Raw genomic sequence first — 16,678 nt, 5'->3', positions numbered from 1 at the left:
GGTTCTTTCTGGCTTGTAGCCCATTCTGATTTGTAGCCCTTTCTAACCATCAGTGCAGGTCCTATCCCATAACAAGGCTGAGATTCTTTTGCTTTGGAAAAGGTGATTTGAATAGACCCTCCTTTGAAAGGGAGATCCTTTTTTCCCAAATAAGAGGACATTTCTGTGATTTCTTTTTATCCTCAGATTTTGGGACCTCCAGGCAAGAAAGGTGTCAGGGTAAGTCCATTAATTAGCACTGCTTGAAACTTAGATGAGATCTTCAGCTGAAAAAGTGAAGGCCGTACCATGTTTCACCATCTGAACCATATCTCCCTTGTGATTGACTGGAGAGGAGATGTTGAAAAAGTAGCAGTAGTCTTGCCCTGCTGGCATTTCTTTTGCTTTTATTAACATTTTGTACCTAGCATTCTCTTTCTAGCCCTAGTCTGGGGGGAGATTTGGGATTTCCATGTGCTGGTTTTAGAAGGGAGAGATTGCTGAAGTGCAGATCCAGCCCACGCACAGAAGCTACTATCCAGCCAAGGGAGGCATTGACATAAAATCAAAGCACAGCTGAGGCTGGAAGGGACTTCTGGAAGTCTCTAGTCCCACCTCCTACTCAAAACAGAGCCAACTTCAAAGCTGAGTCACATTGCTCAGGGTCTTGTGTGCTGAGCATCTCCATGGATGGAGATCTCCCCACATCATTTAGACTCAGTGTTTGGCCTCCCCATGACGGAAGAAAACTGAATTTCTCATACCAAGGAGACCACTGAGACAGAGCTGTTCCCTGACTATATTGTCCATGTTGTACATCTACTTTATAGCACAGTGGCTACAGTTCACTTTTTCAGTGGCCTCATGGTGAAATGTGGCCTGGAATATCTTTTTATTACTATTATTATTATTATTATTATTATTATTATTATTATTGATAGCTCACTGCCAACCTGCAAAGAAATAAAAGATCTCCCTCATCTATGTAAGAAGTATTTACTGCAGGACTAACTCCTCTTGGCTTTTTGACAGCTGACATTTGTGAAATACCCTGCAGTGCTTCATACCTCCTGCACCCTACAGAGACAACAGGTTTTGTCCTTTTCACTGGGCTTGGATGTTGGAGCCACCTCCCTTTATTGGCCTTATTGTGCAGACTGCTTGACACTGTTTAGCAAAAATGTCTCTCTTCTTTTAGGCTGGCTGCATTTAGGTGGCGGGCCGGGACTCTTGCAGTGTCCCCATGTTGGAATTGGCTTGGAATATCTCAATTTTTTTGTCTTGATAGCTCATTGCCAATCTGCAGGGAAATAAAAAAATCTTAATTTTATCCTGCTCATACACTATAAATGGTGTTCTACAATACAGCAGTTGCATGGCTGGAGAGGGTGTAACTACTGTGATGAGTTTTGTATGACAGAAGACCAGATACCGCAAAGTTTCATTATAAACCCAAAGGTGGATGGTTGGGTGGTTTTGGCAAGGGAATGGTTTTCGGAGTGTATTAGAAGTGCAAAATGCAGTTCTAGGGAACCACATGAACAGGGCTTGGCTTCCTGCATGATATTATAAGCTTTGGGTATGTCTTTTTTTCAAAGGGAGACACTGGACCAACAGGGGCCCTGGGACCACAAGGAGACAAAGGAATACAAGGAGACAAAGGAGAGAAGGTAATGCACTTGCTTTTCTCAGCGCATCTTTTATTTTGGGTTTATTTTGTTTGTGTCCACAAGGGAAACTCTGAGGCAGATGGAATTCCTTCCCACGTCATGCTAACAAGGACCACCCATATGCTGAAAGCCAAGGGGAGACTTGTCACATGTAGAAGTCAAAAGCTCTTTGAAAGGAAGTCAGTGAGAGAGGCAGTTACTAATGCTCAGCTCACCCAGCTGCCAAGGACATTCTCCGTCCTTTTCTGCTGGCTTCAAATGTGGAAATTTATGTCCTGAGCTTGAAAGCTGTTCTGGCAAGACATTATATCTCCCTCTGCATCTTGCTTAGCACCAAACACAGCACTGGCAACTAACTCCCACCGGTTACAGCAGGGGTGGGAGGTAGGCTGATCCTTGAGGTGGCTGCGAAATGGTGGTGGGGTGGAGACTGCTAACAGCAAGCATGGCATAAGATGTGTTCCCAATAGTGAGATAATCAGCAGAGCAGGGTTATGCCACCACAGCTTGTGCATTGTGATGGAAGCATTGCAGACAAGATCTGCAAGATCAGGATGGGGAAACCAAGGCATGTGCTGGGTTCCCCAGACTGTACTCTACTGAAAGTTGACTCTCCACAACAGCATCTCTGTGGTGGCCATAAGGACAAACTGAGAGGTAGTACCAGCACAGAGTTTGTCCTAGCTGTCTCTCTGTTGTATGTAGAGTTGCAGAGAGGAAAGCTCCTGCTCCCCAAGCGTTACACTGAGATGCACATCATCATTGATTTTTGCAGGGATGTCCAGGTTTCGGCATTCCTGGTCAACCTGGGCTAAAGGGAGACCCAGGCGATAGGGTGAGTGGGGCCGTACACTGTATGTGGAAAGGGGAGGGCTAAGGAGGCAAATCAGGAGGTTCAGAGACAAAATCTCTCTATCACCTCCATGCATGTGAATTTACTGGCCTTCACCCTTGGGGAAATTAATACGGGGTGGTGACAAGGACTCGGGCTGTCACCCTGTGGTTGGCGATCCCGTGGTGGTCTTGTGTGATGGGGTAATTAGCACTGTCTTCCACAGTCAGGTGCCAAGGCGGGGCTCCTCTGAAGTGTAGGCAGAGGATCACTCATGAGTCTGGAAGAAAGCACAGAGTCAAGGGTCAACTGGTAATTCTGTAAACAGCAAAGCCGAGGAAGCTTCATTTCCAATGGCTTTGTGTCCTGAAAGTGAACTTGACCTTTATCTTCCTGACTTTTGTGTCTAAGAAGGTTCAAGTGTCTGGTGGCTCCTACGTGAGCTCACTGATGTCTAGTAGAGGCTGGCTTAATGCCTTGGTTTTCCCTTCTACAGGGACATTAACAGTCCATTTCATTAATGTAATTTCACTTTAATAGTCACATCATTAATGGTTGAACTTGATGATCTAATGGTTGGACTTGATGATCTTAAACCTCTTTTCCAACCTACATGATTCTGTGATTCTGTGATTTTAAACCAGCAAAAACCTGCAAAACCTAACACCTCAGGTCCCCACCCTGCCATCAAAGCTAGTAATCAAAGCATTAATGGTTTCAAAGTGGAGAAGACAGATGCATCTAGATGGTGTGTGCTTACAGAAGGGCCTCTTGGGACATCATCTGTTTTCCCTTTCTCTGCATTTTACTACGCTGTTTCAGCTGGTAATTCCTGCAATCAAAGAACAGCTTTGCAGCACTGAGTCTGATGTTCACACCCTTTAGATACAACAGAGGACCCTCACCTGAAATTATTCTACTGTATCATTCTTGCCATATGACTAATGTTCTGTATTTCTGCAGGGAAATGTAGGTTTGTCTGGCAAACCAGGTCAGAAGGTGAGTCTGTGCAGGGATTGCCACATGTAAAGCATTGTCTCATGACTGATATCTATGTCACCCAAAGCAACTTGAGTCAGTGGGGTTTTTATCTTTGCCATAGGGCTGTGTCAAAATGCAGAGAGCATTCTAAAGCTGAAAGGTCTGAACAAATCCGGCTTTGCTGAAGTCTTCATATGACATGCAGAGCCCTACAGAAAAACAAAAGATGCTCTTGCATATTCAGTGAGGCCTTAAAAAAATCCTGCAAATCCTGGCTTGTAGGATTCCTCCTAGCAATGGTTCAAAACTGGTCAAGAGAGGTCAAGAAACATCCCAAATGTCATGTTTGTTCAGTGAATATGTTTCGCTGTGTATGTTTCTCAAACAGCGTTGCTCCCCAGGCTTGGCTGAAGGACCATATGAATGTGAGAAATATTACAGCCTGATACATAGCCCAGTGAAGAGAATATTTAGGCTGGATGAGCTTGATGGGCATGGAGAAATTTGATATCAAAAAAGATAAATGAGATGCATCCATGACGGGATGTGTTAACAAGATGTGTTAATGCAGTTGCAAAGTGAAGAAAACAGCAAGAGGTATTTAGGGTTGGGAGAAGGCATGGTGAGGTGGTTGAGTGATGAGGAAAGTCTCTGTTGTACAAACATCAATTAGAGCCAATGCATAAATACCCATCCACGAGAGTTCAACTGACTTTACATAGGAATAGAAGTTAAAACATGGAGGGGCAACTGACCGTGTGCCTACACCGCACTCTCAAGACCAGACCTAACTCCTGGGTCTGTTCTAATAGGTCACTTCATTTGAGCTGCAAAGCTTCCTGGAGGTGGAGATCCTCAGAAGAGTCTGTCCTGCAGTGTCTGCCAAGGCTGATTGCGGAGTCTGAATGCACTACATTAGAGACAGATGCTTCCCAGTCCAGCCCACTAAGCAAATACTATAAGCACAACCCTTCCTGGCACAGGGTAGATGCTCTGAGCCCAAGCTTCAGCCAGGAATGTGGAAGCAATTGCATGGCCACTGGGCCTGGCATGCTGTCTGAACCTGCTCCACAATGTCTAATGTGAGAACTGTGAAATGCAGAAGAGGAATGTAACAACAATCTTGTTTTCTTTAGGGGGATATAGGTCTTAAGGGAGAGAAAGGTGAACCAGGATTACCTGGGAAACCAGGCGAGACCGGACTAAGAGGTAAAGATGTAAGTAGAAGCTAACAATCCAGCCGTATGGTCACGTCGAACCCCTTGGTACACCACTCAGTACCAAGCTAACAACCCCAGGTTATGCCCTTGCAATAGCAAGTAGGAACCAGTGACAGGATGAGACCACTCAGAAACATTCATTTTATACAGGCCTGGTTGGGGAAGAGACAGGTCTCAGCACAAGCAGCCAATGAACTACCTCTAATTAGGCATGATGGTTTGCTCATCAAGGGATCTAACTTCTCATTTGCTCTGTCTGCTCTTTGATTGCAAGTGAGGAGGTAGATCCCTCGCAGATTGTCATTAGGGTCTGCTTTAGGCTATGTTTCGGGTCTGAGTCTCTTTACCCTCGGTCTGGGAGGAACAAGTGCATGGCACCATGGTATTTGTGCTGCACTGCCTGGATGGAACGTTTCTTGTTATTCAACATCATGTTTTTTCATCACTGAGTCATGTCTGTCTGACGTGCAGAGAACTAGCACAGTGCGCAGCCACAACAGCCTGGACGGGCTTGCTTTTGGCTTTAGGACACCATAGTTCCCTCTTACGATCAAACAAGGTGGTCCCTCACAAAAGCATCATAAATGGCTTCTTCAAACAAGGTGGCCCCTCACAAAAGCATCATAAATGGCTTCTGGAAAGCCTCACCTAACCGCAGTCAATAAGGATATTTCTTCAGTTCAAAGGGCTGAGTTGATCCGTGAACATCAGATGGAATAGGAACACCAAGGGAAGTCTTGAAAAGAAAAAAAAAGCAGCAGCTGTGTTTACAATCCTGAGGTACTGCTGCCAGACACCCCTGACTTCAGAGCCACTGGTGATTTCAGAGTAAGAGCTGTTAACCTGAGGAGGAAGTTAGGGTAATAAACTTGGTCACAGATGGAAATGTAACCTTGCACTTCTGCATTGTGTTGTAGGGAGAACCAGGGAAGAAAGGCACCTCTGGGACCAAGGTAATCAAGGGGGAGCCCACACCTTCCAGTTACATGGCTACCAAACACAGCAAGCTAACTCACCGCTGGAGCTCCTGGTATGACAGTGTAGGAGAAGGGCTGCACTGAGTTAGAGTGAAGGTCTATCCAGCCCAGCATCTCACCTCCAAGAGTGACCAACTTCCCTGGAGGTCCTGGGAACAATGCAAAAGCAGGATGTCCTGTGTGAGAGGTGGTACCTCATGGGTCTTGGTAGACTTTGCTTCATGAATTTAGTCACCCCACATAAATCTTTAAAGACCCTCAACACCCCTGGGCAAAGCATTGCACAGGTTAGTTAAACAGCAGCTAGAAAATTACACCCTTTGATTTGTTTTGAAGCTGACCTCTGCTCGTTTTATTTCCTTTTTACTTGTCCTTATTGTAGATGAGACTATGAAGAATTTCCTTCATCTGGCCCTTGGCTTTTCTTTATTTCAGCTGTTGTTTCACCTCCCAAACCTGAAGGCTTGAAAAGAAAGGCCAAAAAAGAACTAAATTGTATTTTCCTTGAGAAATATTTCTTCATGTTCTACAGCAGATGCAGGAAACAGTATGCCATGAATAACAGTGAACTTTGGTGGAAATAACTTCATTCTACCCCTATTTATGAATACTATCACCCTACATCTCCTATCCCGCTTACTTTATTTATGGGGTAAAACACCACCCCTAATTTAAGACATCTCATATGGCCATAAGCCTGCTTTGCCTTGGCTTTCCAAGCATTAAGCAATGCCGAAGCGGAGATCTAACTCACATTAGAGCCACTGCAATGGTAGGTGATCTTGGTTCTCTCCCTTTAAAGTGGTTCCTCCAGGTGTAAGTGCAGTAAAATCAGTATCAGTAAAGTTCAGCCTGAGGGAAGCAAACTTTTAAAAGCTACTCCTCCTCTCTTTTAGGGAGAAACTGGTGTCCCTGGAGAACCGGGAGAGAGAGGAATCAGGGTAATAATTACTATTATTACAATTTTCTGCCTGGGTGAGTGGTGGGGCATCAGGGGAGGTTGCTCTGCTGCTGCCCGGGCACCCCGGGTCTGGGCAGGAGGAGAGGACTTCCTTCTCCATCCTAACCAGAGTACCCCCTTAGAAATATCCATGTGCAAATATTTCTTGCGTGAAAAATCACAGAATGGCCAACATTTTTCTTGTTTGCTTTACCTTATTGACCTGCTGGACATGCTCTATTTCTGATTGCTTCTCTGAATCCTTTCTTGCAGGGTCCACCCGGACTTCCAGGACGCCCTGGAGAACAGGGGATAAAAGGCGATACAGGGCAGCCTGGAAAGGATGTAAGGCAGTCCCTAAAGGAGCAGTTGAGAGAGGGTGGACTTGGATAGTGCAATACCAATCAAAGAAAGAACTGTATTATTTTTCTGCCTTACAGTCTGCAAGGCATAGAAATCTGCCTCCCTTTCTCATGGGGAGAGGGATCTCCTCTTCAAAGGGAAGATTAGGGCTGTTTCTCTCTTCTTGTTTAATTAACTAGAGCACAAGTTAAATAGCAGGACTGTGCACTGAGGGTTTCTGAGTGTGTAAAAATGTCCCCAGCCCCACACTGCTGGAAAAAAAATGCTTCGCTGTCTCAGTCTGGTGAGGAAGAAAGGGAAATGATACACTTAGGTTCTGTCTGTCTGATCCCCCTCTAATAGCTTTGGAAAACATGGGCTAAGACCAGCTACATTGTCAGAGGTCTCAAAGACAGGGTGTTTCTACAAACTTTGTGAAACCAAACAGCTGGCTAGAGGAAAGTCCCTAATAAGCCCACCCGCTGAGGAAGAGGCTAATAATCTTATTAAATATTAGATAACTCCTCCACTGGAGAGATGTTGAAATCCAGATTTCATTAGCTCAGCTGCTCAAAGATAGGCTTGTTAGCCCATTGGATGCTGAGCTGACAAGAAGAGGGGAGACTTCTGATTCCCCTTACCACAGCTCGTTCTCATCCTGCCTCTCTCTCCACCTCCTAGGGGAACACTGGAGAGAAGGGAGGCAAGGGTGAATCTGTAGGTTTGCACATTCCCACTTATAACCTTGCATGAGAGAGAGTGTGTTTGGAGGCTAAAATCTTGAATGGCACCACTATTTTTGGGGGGAATGGGGTTATGCTGGTGTTGTATCTTCACAGGGTGAGCCTGGGCTGCCTGGGACTCCTGGAAGCATTGTAAGTAACACCTGCTTCTGTTGACTTACACGTTTATTCAGGGAAGGGATATATTGAGATTTATTGTGAATCCATGTAGGACACATTGCCAAAACTTACTGCTTTCAACAGTGCATGCTGTAGAGTGGATTTCCCTCCTGGCCTTATCAAAGGTGCAAAGCAGCGAAGCCAGCTCCTCTATACATATATGCATTAATCCCACCCCAAAGGGCATTAATCCCACCCCAAATGGCTTGTTACTGATGCTGTAAAAAGACTATGATGCAGAAGAGACTAAAAGCTAGCTATGAACCCATCTGATACCTTTAATCACCACCTGTTGTGTAATCAAGGCCTCTGAGCTCCCTCTATAGTGAAGACAGAGTTGGATACCTTCTAGGAAAGGTGCTTAGGCAGATGGAATGACTCATGCTCATAACTCTCCTGTGCCTTTGCATGGAGTTTTCCTTTGGATTAAAGGCCTAACATCAAATTCGGTCAGATGAAAAGCGAGCAACTCAACCCAGGTTTATCAAAAATAAGGCTGGAAGAGATTTTGAAAGGTCATTTAGGTGATCAAGGTGCTTCAGTACATGAATGTGCAAGGAGGCATTTTTACACCCTGTTGGCTTCAGTGGAGGTAAAGCCACCACCACCCTGCAAAGCTGAACCTCTGCCCTAGGACCAGGAGCCACAGCCTCTCAAGAGAGCTGTGCAAAACTTTATCTTCCACTCCTAGGGATGAGGCATTGGCAGGATCTGAGTAAGAGGCTCCTTCAGACTGGGTAAAATGCTACCAGCCACCTTCAGTGGTATTATTCCTGTACAAAACAATTATTTCAGTTGACTTCAGAGCTCCAAACAAGCCAGGAGCAAGGAGTTGGTGCCTTCTGGTGGTATTTCTCTCCATATTTTACAGCTCTCTGCTTCCAATACCAACGTGCTGTTTGAAACCACCCCTTTTGGGGGTCCTAGACCCATTTCCAGTTTTTGTTATCCACTGCAGCTCCTGTTCACTTGTATCTTGTGTATTCTGCACTACTTGAACTCTGGTGTGTTTGGGAGTGGGACATAGGGATAGCAAGCACCCCCTGTTCCCTTCAAAACTACAAGAGCCTTATTGCTCCAGGGTATGGCAAGATCTTCCTCTGCTAGTACGTAACCATCTCACTCCATCAGGCAGCCAGGTGGCTGCCTATGAGGATAGGGTTCTAAAAGTTTGTTCTCATTCACACAGTTACCCAACCAGCTACCCAAATATCCCATTAAATGCCCATGCCAGAGAGGGACCCAAACAATGTCCTGAGTGGCAGGGAAGTGTGTGACCAGTTCCCTTTGAAAGGGACTTCACTGGAGCCACCCTGAACCTCTTACCTGTGAGAGCAAAGATGCTGCACCAGCTCCCTGTAGGTTTAACGCCAAACATAGCAGGTTCAGGTTGCAGGCTGATCTGGGAGAAAGCATCCAGCTCTGTGCCCATGGATGAAGGCTAATGGAGATAAAAGGCACATGGAGGTGAGAGGCTCTATCAAAGACATCATACTTCACTTTGTGAGCATTTTTTCCATTTTTTGCAGATATCTTCTCTGGAGAACACCATCACCCTGAAAGGTGACAAGGTAAGATCTCCTTGCTGGAGAAGATGTGTGTTGAAGCTGAATATGTGATTATTTTGTGCATGTTGTATATTTTGTAGCTTTATTACTCTTATACATCAAAGTCTGCAAACATAACCCAAAACTCTCAAGTTCCTTAAGCAAATTCTTGCTGTTCCCACATCCAACAATAAAGGTCCTCCAAATACAGTGCATCATTTGATGATGTCAGGGCACGGTGAGCTTTGGTTCTCCTTCCAAACCTTCAAATTTCTGCAGGGCAAACTAGAGCGATCATTTCAGCCCAGAAATCAGAGGGGTCCATTCAGATGCTGAAGTTCACTGTGAGACTGACTGCTTTGCTGAAAGGGAATGAGATGACTTGGACGTTGGAATAAGTCCAGTACATTGTCCAGATCAACGAGCCTATTGCTGTTACAGAAGATCCTTGTCATAGCAATAGCTCTAACTGTGGATAGGTTTGGAAGAGCTTTTATTTAGTACCAGCATTCGGATTGCAGTAGCATGGATCCTACACAGATGGAAATTTCAGTGGGAAGATATGGCAGAGACAGATTTGTTCCATCCTTTTTTCAGCCTTGTGAAAAAGATCACTGAAAATATTACCAAGCCCCTCATGACTTCATGCCAACCTGCCTAAATCCTATCTGGGGGATACCCAAGTAGTGATCAGTATCAAAGCAGCTCCTTACCCACTCCCAGCACTCTTATTGTGGTCCATTTGGCAAAGCAAATGGCAAATAAATGCAGGTTTTGTTCAGTGCAGGCCACAGTGCCACATGCAGCACCAAGATCCAACCCAGACCACAACCAGAGGTGGAGTCATGGGGTAATTTGAGTAATCAAAGAGCCCAGGAAGGTGAAAAAAGTATTTAACTGCCTTCTCTCCCTCTTTCAGTTTAACAAGGTTTGTGAGTTGACCATTTATTTGACCATTTATTTTGTGCACCTTGCAGCTGGGGACAGGGAAGGACACGAGGCAGATGTGGAGGAGGCAGACCAGCTGCAGCATCAATTTCTACTACATTTTGCTGGGCTGGGGGAAAAGGCTCATTCACAGAGGCGCAGACTGTGTATCTAGATGGGTCCTTCGCAGGCAGACCTGGCCTTGCCCTGCCAGTTTTCTGATTTACCTGCAGGGCTCATGAGTCCTGAGTCATAGGCAAAGCCCATGACAGACTGGGAGAACAAGATCTGCAAGCAATATCACAGTGGTTCTGTCACCTCCCCAAGCCCCACTTAAGACGTGCAGTCCCAGACTTTACTGAAGAAATGGTGTTGCTTCATCAGCCAAGCTGTGATGGCAGGGAAGTAGAGGCAAAGTTTGGTTTGCAAGGAGAGATAATACCGTTATTAGCCCAGGCTGGGTAGCAGGGGCAAAAGGAAAAGCAGGAAAGCTCTCAGGTCTGCCTTTAGGTCCGAAGCAGAAGCAGCACGTTTCAACTGAAGAGCAGAGTTGCTCCAAATTTAATTATGTTAAACAGTGAGATAGCTACAAGAAAAGCCTGGCTGATCCAATTGGAAAAGTCATTGTTATTCTGGAGCCACCATGGGCCAGTGGGTGAGAAATGCCTCAATACATGATGCATCACTTCCACTGTGAATTTTAGGCGGGACAAAGAACTAACATGTTAATGCTGGCTTACAGGGGGATTGCGGGAAGGACGGCTTGAAAGGTGAAAGAGGTCCTCCAGGCCCAAAGGTATGTCCTGAGTGCATGGAGGCATTTTTGTGTGGGTGCCATTGTGTTGGGCTGACCAGAGGGGAAGAGCACCCATCTCAGATGTCTTCTGACCCCCTAAAATGTTGGGTTTTCAAAGCAGAGTTTCTGAGATGGGCTCATAATCTTGTGGTCATAATGATGCTGTAATCCTACAACTCGGTTAAGCAGATACACAACATTTAGGTAGGAAGATGTTGTTGAGGAGTCAGATGGGATAAATCTCTAAAACGTTCAGGGATGTTTCCTTCCTTTCCTCCCCCCTGCAAGTTGAAGAACACATTGGAAAGAGATGGAAGGAGAAATTGCTTCTGATACCACACACATCTAGAGTTCTTTAGAGGTAGAACAAACTCCTCCACTTAATGGAGAGGAAAATGCTGCAGAAAGCAGCATCAGTGGGTACAGGTAGATCTCCTCATTGGTCCAAGATCCAAGTCTTTGCAAAGGCAAGGACTTATGCAGGTGACATGCATGGGCTGTGCCTCAGACATACTGAGTTCAGCCAGTGCACCCCACATTGCAGTTCCTTTACCCCAGCACACCTTGGCATGGAGTTGCAGTGCCATCAGGGCCTTCCTGGCGCCCTTCATTCCACCGGAATCTGTCAATAAAGAAACCAGATTTCAGTGAAATGAAGCCCATCAGAGAGGCAGGTCAGCCCCCACCTCAGCAGATGTTCTTCACCCCAGCACTGGACCTCCCAAGCCATTGCCGCTCATCTGTAGTTTCATCTGTGGCACTGGCCCAGCAAGGAGAGGTGGACAGCCTGTTTATGCAACTTGCTGTTGGGAGTCCAACCCACTGCAGGTATTTGACCCAGATCGCACATGGCGGTAGGGAGGGCCACCAGCACGGTGACCACCTTCAGAAGGGACCATCAACTGTAGGGGCACCTTGGCCATCCACTTGCTGCCTACTACCTCTGCACAGCTGACACAGCAGGGACAGCAGCAGTGACATTGAGGGGCCTCAAAAACCTTCACTTTTTTAAACATTGCACATGGCCAAGAAATGGAGAAGAGGATGGTGCGCATGGCCAAGAAATGGAGAAAAGGATGGTGCAAGGCTCTGGTCCAAACCTCACTTTGATCATGTTCATGTCTGGCTCTTGGTCCAAGCCTGTCCTAAGAAATGCAGCCAGCAGCTGTGTCCAATGGAGGAGTGAAGGGTGGGATTCAAGGGGGACCAAGGGACCATTGAGCAGGGTGGGATTCAAACCCCCTCTCTGAGCTGATGGGGATTTGTCTGGGGTCACAGCATGGGCTGGGAACAAAGGGCCAGATTACATGACTCTTGCTCCTCCTCAGACTTCCTCTTCTTGCTGCTCATTGGGATAATAATTAATGCGTTGCTCTTGTTCATTTGAAGGGAGAACCCGGTCCACCAGGCAAAGGAGTAGAAATGAAGGTAAATGAAATAAAAAAATTATAGAGCATATTAATGTTGGAAACACCTCCCTCTGTCTGAGGTTGGGATGGCAGAGGGGACCCAGTGTGTGTCCCCAGGCTTAGCTATCAACAGCCTGCAGGGCCAGCTGGAGGAGAGAGAAGTTCTGACCCTTCTTTCCTCTTTCAGGATCTGGAGAGGCTTTTTGAAGCAAATGGTATCAATGTAGGTAACACTTTGACCTTCCTCATGGCAATGATTGTAATTAAGTCTTTCCATCTGTTCCCTCTGGCCTTCTGGAGGCGATGTGTGCTCCCCCAGGTTCAGCACTGGCACTCACAAGAGTGCAGGGTTATTACTTTTCCTTTTACAGCTTACCATAGATATTTAAATGCTTCTTGGATGGCTTTTCTGCTACTATGTTATGGGGTGGATGGTGGATTTGAGGCCCATGTGACACTGAAACTTGGCAAATACCTGTTCAGAGCTTGGTGCTACTGCCTGGATTCGCTTGTACTTCAGCACTGCCAGCAATAGGACACCCACACAGCCCCATGGGTGCTCTGGCCATACTGCATGTCATGTTTAGCAAAAAAGTCTAGTTTGGGAGTTTTCCTTAGCTTATAACACAAATGGTAGTGAATCATCACTGTGCAATATAGCAGTGCTAGCCTGGTGGCCTCCCTCTCCACTCTCATGGTTGCCATCAAGCTCAGGAAGTGTGATAAGGCTCAGCTTTTAGTATCTACCATGCAGGTACTTACAGTTGTGCTTGTTACTTCTAGCTCCTTTCTGTAAGCTCTGGAGATGTGACCAAGGCAGATGGTCAAATGTAGGAGTTTTATTTAGGATGGGGAGAGCCACCATGTAAGCACCATCAATTGGCTCCTAGATGTCCAAACTGTAGTCACCTGTATTTAAACCAGCTGCTGGCTGTTGGGGCACATTGCTTCACCAGGTGCTACTGGAAATGCATCAGTCATTTTGTGGTGGCTGCACTTGCACTGTGGTGTGGCACTGGGCTACTGCCTTAATGGTATCCACTGGTTGCAGTTGGCACTGCTGAAGGACCTCTCCAATGCACTCCTGCGGGATGGACTGGATGGGCTGGTGCAGCAGCTGGGTGGCTCCAGGACAAACAAGACCTCCAGGAGAAAGCAGGCAGCTCTCCATGCTACCAAGCATGATGTGAGTATTGTCATCTGTCAACCTCAGGGGGCAGACAGACTTTGAAGGAAATGAAGGAGAAACAGAAACAAATCATTGAAGGCTTCAAGGTCACCTCTGTCATCAGGCAGGTTATGGTGACTTGCAGCCACGCTAAGAAAGAGTTAAGCTGGAACAGGCTCATGGCTCACACCAGGATCTTGGATCTTCAGGTTGAACTGATGGGATTACAAAGCACTCTTTTTTTTTTTTTTTTCAGTGGAAATAAAGGAATTGGTCAACCCATGTTGTTGATGGAGGTAGCTAGAAGCCATCCTCCAAAGCCATCCCCCTCCTTGTGTCCTTTGAGGACTGGGAGTTGTTGGAGTGGTGTGTATGCAAGGGGATGAAAGCAGCTGCAAGCATGAGAAGTGATCATAGAGGTGGCCTCAAAAGCAAGAGGGATCCCAGGGAGGTAGAACTAGCTTAGAGGGAAGGTTTGGAGGTGACCATCAGGGAATTACTGACTACTTGCTCCATCCTGGTTCAGAAAAGGCCACCAGGTGGGACAGAGCATGCTGAAAGGGTGGGACAGTGGGCAGAAATAACCCATCAGGATCCAACTCATCACATGTGTGGGTCCTGGGAGCTCGGGTGTGTCATTGCCACACCAACCCACTCTTTTTGATGTTGCAGGATTCACTGGTGTTTGATACTTCTCACAATGCCCTGGCCAGCACCAAGGTGACAGAAGAAGCACAGAGCCTGGAGATGGAGGCTCAGTTTAGGGTGCCGGTGTCTGGAGGACTTCCCAAGGTGAAAATAAGGAGCAGAGCAGATTAAGTATAGTTGTGTAGATCTGTGTTCCTGTCCACCTGGTCTGCTGCTGCAATAATATTAAAAGATTGCACATCAGATATGTACTGGCTGCCTGTGAGCTCCAGTCCATGCTCCAGTGATGCCTCCTGGTGATACTTATCCTCCCTTCCTTTCCACACAACCACAACTCCTTCTTGTCTTCTGAGCAAAAAAACCACCACATTTTGGGCTGGTTTCAAGCCATCCCCATGCTGTTATCTGTTGAACTTGCCCTGCAACTTCTCACTTGAAGGCTGTAATCTAGGTGTGTCCCTCCTGCCCCAGCAGGGATGGATCCAACCCTGCTGTCAGGTTGGGTTCAGGTTTCCCAAGAGAGGAATCCTTCCCATGACTCCACAGCCCTCATCTGCTTGGTCTACCAGGCTAATTGCTAGAGTTTATCTAGGCACCTGCATCCTTTGCAATTGCAAGTAACAGATAGCTTGCGTTTATGGGAATTAGGAGTTTATTAGCAATGTTGAGGCTGAATCTCCATGCTGGACCCGAGTTCCAGTGTGGTACAGCACACCTCCAGGAATGAAATCAGAGGATTGTATCCAGGTCACCTCTCAGCTGCTGGAGGAGTTAGTTTGTGTGTACTAGACAGTCCTGATAAGAGAGTCCAGGAAATAGTGCCTGCAGCTGCAGTGGGGCTTTTCTTGTCCTTGTTTTATGACAGCCAAGAAGTGATTCTCTCCGTAAAACCTTGTAGGTCACCAGTAGGAAATGTTGTCTCTAACTGGAGCATGAGAGCTGAGGGGGGTGTTTGGAGCCAGCTCCTGATGTTTTTCTCTTCCTCTGTGGTTGGTTCAACAGTGACCCAGTTGCTCAGGCACTTAGGGTGAGACAGGCTTATCCCCTCTCAGCTCCAGGCTTCTGCCGCTGTCTCAGGTGAAACATGTTGCTTTTCCGGATCATTGGAAGCTGAATGATAGCATTTTAGGGGTTTGAGAGGTGATGAAGTGCTCACCAATACATGTGTTTGTATCAAGAGACACAAACTGGATGTGTGCCAGCCACCCCGGAGCCAGCGATGCTGGCATTTGGAGTACAGAGGCACCAAAGCTGTCTCTGTTAGGCTTTGGGAGCCCAACTGAATCTGACAGAAAGGGCTGGGGATGTCTGCTCATCTGGGCCAGCCTATCCAGGCTGGACTTCCACCAGGGGGTGAAGGGGGCAAAGCAGCCCTCCAACCCGTATGAGATCCTTGCAGTCTGCCCCAACCCATCCTTGCTGGCACTTTCCAAGTAAGATGCAGGAGAAGCCTTGGCACATTGGGTCTTCAGCCTTGCCCTGCTGTCTCAGAGCATGCTATTGTATTGCATAAATGGCAGTGTTGATAAAGCAATGCATTGTGGATGACATCCTGATGTGGAAAAAGCAATAACTTACTTTGGTCTCTACAGGGTCCATCTGCTGCTGGTTCTGAAGCTGTGTACCAATCCCTAGAGAACCCTCCTGAGTCCCTGGAGAAAACATCTGAGGAGAGAAGGAAAGATAGAGACTCAAGAAGGAAAAACACTTCTCTCAGCAGCGTATGTAAATAACTATTCAGTGACTTTTAATTACTTTTCCATTTGTGCTGATTTAACAGATGCAAAGGAGTTACATTTGTCAGAGCTTGATTGTACAAATTGTTGCAATTCTATGAGTTTTGCTTCTATTTTAATGCAGTTAAAAGCTAAGTTAGAGAAAGGGTAAGGGTGTCTGCATGTATCAGTGCCAGAGATTGGAAAAAGGTTTTGCTTTCCACCTTCTGCTCTGGTAATTAGTGGGACTGTTGTCACTTACCCATCACCCTCTGCAGGGCTTGTCTGTATCCCCACCATACCCAGAAGATGATCTGCAAGGAAACCAGTCCACAGAGCTTCTTGAGTCCTTGGAGGAGAGGGTGGAAGGACAACCACAGCAGGACACCAGCCATATATGTCTTCCCTAGAAATTCTGGGAAGTAGACCAGTGTGGAGATAAGTGATAGACTGGAAGGGATTGATATGCACATCTCTTACAGTGCTGTGAGTCCTGGGGCAGTTACCCGGAGGACACCACTGCTCAGACATAGGACCTGGGCAGGAGGCTGATGGCCAGCCTTGTCCTTTGCATGTCCTTTGCCACTTTCCCTGTAGGCAGGGAAGTGGGAACCCCCCAGAGCCC

The 16,678-nt window shown here is 46.6% G+C and overlaps 1 protein-coding gene across 1 annotated transcript in view; it reads left to right on the top strand.

Annotated features, from left to right (window-relative positions):
- Positions 1 to 16,678, top strand: part of LOC119148308 (collagen alpha-1(VII) chain-like) — a 98,730-nt gene that overhangs the window by 40,698 nt on the left and 41,354 nt on the right. The window contains exons 38-55 of the mRNA XM_037388284.1: positions 187 to 219; positions 1,578 to 1,649; positions 2,425 to 2,484; positions 3,445 to 3,480; positions 4,599 to 4,679; positions 5,600 to 5,635; positions 6,556 to 6,600; positions 6,873 to 6,944; positions 7,623 to 7,658; positions 7,781 to 7,816; positions 9,373 to 9,414; positions 11,060 to 11,113; positions 12,503 to 12,541; positions 12,710 to 12,745; positions 13,574 to 13,708; positions 14,363 to 14,482; positions 15,931 to 16,059; positions 16,332 to 16,443. Coding sequence (XP_037244181.1) covers positions 187 to 219; positions 1,578 to 1,649; positions 2,425 to 2,484; positions 3,445 to 3,480; positions 4,599 to 4,679; positions 5,600 to 5,635; positions 6,556 to 6,600; positions 6,873 to 6,944; positions 7,623 to 7,658; positions 7,781 to 7,816; positions 9,373 to 9,414; positions 11,060 to 11,113; positions 12,503 to 12,541; positions 12,710 to 12,745; positions 13,574 to 13,708; positions 14,363 to 14,482; positions 15,931 to 16,059; positions 16,332 to 16,443 — 1,174 coding nt within the window. The remainder of the gene's footprint in view (positions 1 to 186; positions 220 to 1,577; positions 1,650 to 2,424; positions 2,485 to 3,444; positions 3,481 to 4,598; positions 4,680 to 5,599; positions 5,636 to 6,555; positions 6,601 to 6,872; positions 6,945 to 7,622; positions 7,659 to 7,780; positions 7,817 to 9,372; positions 9,415 to 11,059; positions 11,114 to 12,502; positions 12,542 to 12,709; positions 12,746 to 13,573; positions 13,709 to 14,362; positions 14,483 to 15,930; positions 16,060 to 16,331; positions 16,444 to 16,678) is intronic.

This window comes from Falco rusticolus, chromosome 5 (genome assembly GCF_015220075.1).
Source record: "Falco rusticolus isolate bFalRus1 chromosome 5, bFalRus1.pri, whole genome shotgun sequence".
Lineage (NCBI taxonomy): Eukaryota > Metazoa > Chordata > Aves > Falconiformes > Falconidae > Falco > Falco rusticolus.
This window is presented reverse-complemented; position numbering and strand designations above follow the sequence as displayed.